Here is a 3,991-nt window from a genome sequence, read left to right on the forward strand (position 1 = left end):
AAAAAAAAAAGAGTGCCCTTTGAAATTCTAGTCTATATAATCTGCTGAAATAACCGAATGGATCAGAAATCATTTATGCCAAAATCCTGTTACGGACAAAAAAGAAACACACCTTATATGTAAAGTCAAGAATGTCTTAACAGTATAACTCAAGTATAAAGTTTAGAGGAAGAATTATTATTAGTGCAGGTCTAAATATTAAAGAGACTAAAGGACAATAATCCTACTATTGCAGGAAAATCTGAGTAGTGCAATTTCAGAACACATATCCTTTTATCTGGTACTTTTTCTCTGCTGTTATTCTCACTTTCCTGCTTCTCCTGTGTGTGCAAAGGTTATTGAGGACTAGCAAAAAGTGGGGAGTTGCAGTTAACCTTCAGCAAACCCAGTTCTCTGCTGGTAATAGTATGATGATGACAGGGTTTCTGTCCATTTATTTCTTTTTTGATTTTTTCCCCCCCCACTTCTATTAACTGTTGGACAACTTTTTATTTTCTGCTTAGAGCCTCTTACAGTGATGGAAAAATCAAAGCCCCTCCAAAACCCTGTGCTGGAAACCAAGGGACACAAATCATGGTAGGTTGGTTGGTTGTTCTCCCACTATTCCCAGGTCTTTATATTTATACCACCTATTGTTACGTGTTGCATTGCAAGGTATATACAGCATCATTTAGAATATTTTTGAAATGTTTTTTTTGTGTGCCTTGATTGCACAGCTGTTTCAGTATTTATTTGCACTTAAAACAGTTTAGTTGGAGAATCCAGTGCTATCTGCAATGGAAGAATTGCAACTTTCAATGGAAAGCAGATGTTTATGGGGTCATGGCGTTGGTTTAAAAACAACAAAGAACTGATGTACTAAAATACTTAAACATTGCATTTTACTAGGTGAAACTAAGCAGGTAAGGAAACACTGAACATTGATCCTTTTTAATGGGTCCTTCAAGCTAGGCTGTGTAGGGAAGGGGTCAGGAAAGCCAGGGCACAGCTTGATGCCAGAAAGAATAAGAAAGGCTTCTACAAGGGTACCTCAGCCAGAAAAGGAAGATCCAGGAGGGTCTACCCTCTCCTAGAGAGTGACACAGGCAGGCTGGTGACAACAGACAAGGAGAAAGCTGAGGTACTTAACAACTTTTTTGCCTTGGTCTTCCCTGATAACTGCTTGCCACACATGCCTCAAACGTTTGGTTTGGTAAAAGGAAATTGGAGAAGCAATGCTCCTCCCACTGTAAGCGAAGGTCAGGTTCACAACCACCTGAGGAACCTGAACATCAACAAGTCTGTGTGGGTCCCAATGAGATGCATCCCAGAGTCCTCCGGGAATTGGCTCATGTAGTTGCCAAGCCACACTCTATGATACTTGAAAAGTTGTAGCAATCAGGTGAAGTCCCTGGTGACTGGAAAAAAAGGTTACATCGTACCCATTTTTAAGAAGGGTAAAAAGGATGACCTCAGGAACTACTGACCTACCAGACTTACATTTGTGCTGTGGAAGATCACGGAATAGATCCTTCTGGAAGCTTTGTTAATGTACATGAAAGGCAAGGAGGTGATATGGAAGAATCAGCATGGCTTTACCAAGTGCAAATCCTGCTTGACCGACCTAGTGGCCTTCTCTGATGGTGTCTCTGCATCAATGGAAGCAAGGGAAGAGCCACTGATGTCATTTATCTGGACTTCAGTAAGGCCTTTGCCACAGTACCTCTCAGCATCCTTCTCTACAAATTGGAAAGATACGGATCTGATGGGTGAACTGTTTGATAGACAAAGAACTGGCTGCATGATCGAGTCCAAAGAGTGGTGGTCAGTGGCTCAGTGGATGGAGATCAGTGACGAGTGATGTCCTCCACAGGTTGGTGTGGAGCTGATACACTTTAATATCATCATCAGTGACACTGACAGTGGGGTTGAGTGCAGCCAAGTTTGCACAAGACGCCAAACTGTGGTATAGTTGACACGCCAGAAGGAAGGGATGCCCTCAGAGGGACCTAGACAGGCTTGAGCAGTGGGCCCAGGTGAACCTCCTGAGGTGCAACAAATCCAAGGTCTTGCAGCTGGGTTGAGGGAAGTCCAATTATTAATAAAAGCTGAAGGATGAAAAGATTGAGCACAGCCCTGCTGAAAAAGACCTGGAGGTACTGGTGGATGAGAAGCTGGACATGAGGCAGCAATGTGCCCTCACAGCCCCGGCAGCTAACTGTGTCCTGAGCTGTATCAAAAGAAGCGTGGCCAGCAAGTTGAGGGAGGTAATCCTGCCCCTCTACTGTATGCTGGTGAGGCTTCACCCAGAGTACTGCAGCCAGACATGGAGACCTCAGTACAGGAGAGATGCAGACCTGTTGGAGTGCATCCAGGGAAGGGCCACAAAAATGATCCACAGAATGGAACACCTCTCCTATAAGGATAGACTGAGAGAACTGGGGCTGTTCAGCCTGGAGAAGGCTGTGAGGTGACCTGATAGTGGCCTTTCAGTATCTAAAAGGGAGCAACAGGACAGGAGGGGATGGACTCTTTAGCAGGGTCTGTGGTGACAGAACAAGGGGAAATGGTTTCAAGCTCAAAGATGTAAAATTTAAGTTAGATATAAGGAAAAAATATTTTACATGGAGGGTGGAGGGCACTAGAACAGGTTGCCCAGTGATGTGGATGATGCTCCATCCCTGAAGACTTTCAAGGCGAGGCTGGATCAGGCCCTAGACAATCTGATTTAGCTGTGATGTCCCTGTTCATTGCAGGGGAGTTGGAATAGGTGGCCTTCAGAGGTCTCTTCCAACTCTAAGGATTCTATGCTTCTATAAACTAAAATATTGTCAGAAAATTTTGTTCTATCTTTTCAGAAAATAGTTTATATAGTGATTTATTTATTTTTTTTTAATGGTCTCTAATTGTGACCTTTGTTTCTTGTAGGTTGAAGATCTTTTTTACAATGTAAATACAAGGAGGAAAGCTTTAAAAAATCCGAGTGAAGAGTATGCAAAAATACTAGAAGTTGTTGGCAGGTAAACTGAAATAAGCAGCTCTAATTCCTTTTGCCATGAAGAACATGGGTTTTTCAGAGAGATTGCTGTATGTGATACTGTGATGTTGTTTTGTTTTTTACTTTTTTTTAGTTGTACAGTGTTAGGTAACAGTCTAAGTTGATGGAGAAAATTTAGATGATGAAAAACTATACTCAATTCAGATGTATTACTAAGAATCCCAGCAAACAAATGGAGATAGACTTGAATAAGTGAACTTCAAATAAACTTAACTTGAAGAGAATCCAAGTAAAAACTGAATAACTGAATGTGAAAGAGCTGAATGGCAATTTGACGACTTAAAAAAAAGTACATATCACTTTAGATACCAAATATGATGTTTCCTTATTGGGTTCCTTTTCTGCATCTGATATGTGCAGAGGTTTGCAAGCAGGACCTATGCAATTTAACCACATAAAACTGCTTTGCACTCTCAGTAAAAACAAAAGATAACAAAGAATAGAAGGGCACTGTGTTAAGTCTTAGCTTTCTCCCTGAACGAGCTACTTAGTCTTCACTGTGAAGAAACACTTCAGCCAGGAAGTTAAGAGGCAGATCTGACTGTTATGTGGAGTGGGCTGATCTGAAGTCTTGCTGAGTTTGTCTTCCAACTCAGCCTTCTATGATGGAGTGATGGCATCAGTGCACAAAGGAAGGGCAACAACTGATGTCATCTACATGAACTTGTGGCAGGCCTTTGACATTAAGCCAAGGTTATGCAGCTGATGTGTATCGTAACTTGGCCTTGGATAAAAGGCAGCTGAACTGTCCAGGTGGGGTAGAAGCCAGCCATTTCTCAGCCCTTTCTTCATACAGGTTGAAAGTTGATTCTCTTAAGAGAAAAGCTAAATGTTCTCAGTACTAAAACTATGTATTGAAACTGAACTAACGAGATCTATGTAAGTTGATTAGGTTTGTTGCTATTTTTTGTGTTTTTTTTTAATTATTATTTTAGTTTTTCTTGAGAAATAAAC

General features: G+C 41.3%; 1 protein-coding gene across 1 annotated transcript in view; it reads left to right on the top strand.

Annotated features, from left to right (window-relative positions):
- Nucleotides 1-3,991, top strand: part of MLH1 (mutL homolog 1) — an 18,908-nt gene that overhangs the window by 2,382 nt on the left and 12,535 nt on the right. Inside the window, exons 5-6 of the mRNA XM_010713017.3 lie at nucleotides 504-576; nucleotides 2,908-2,999. Of these exons, the coding sequence (XP_010711319.1) occupies nucleotides 504-576; nucleotides 2,908-2,999 (165 nt within the window). The remainder of the gene's footprint in view (nucleotides 1-503; nucleotides 577-2,907; nucleotides 3,000-3,991) is intronic.

The sequence above is a fragment of the Meleagris gallopavo genome, chromosome 6 (assembly GCF_000146605.3).
Source record: "Meleagris gallopavo isolate NT-WF06-2002-E0010 breed Aviagen turkey brand Nicholas breeding stock chromosome 6, Turkey_5.1, whole genome shotgun sequence".
Lineage (NCBI taxonomy): Eukaryota > Metazoa > Chordata > Aves > Galliformes > Phasianidae > Meleagris > Meleagris gallopavo.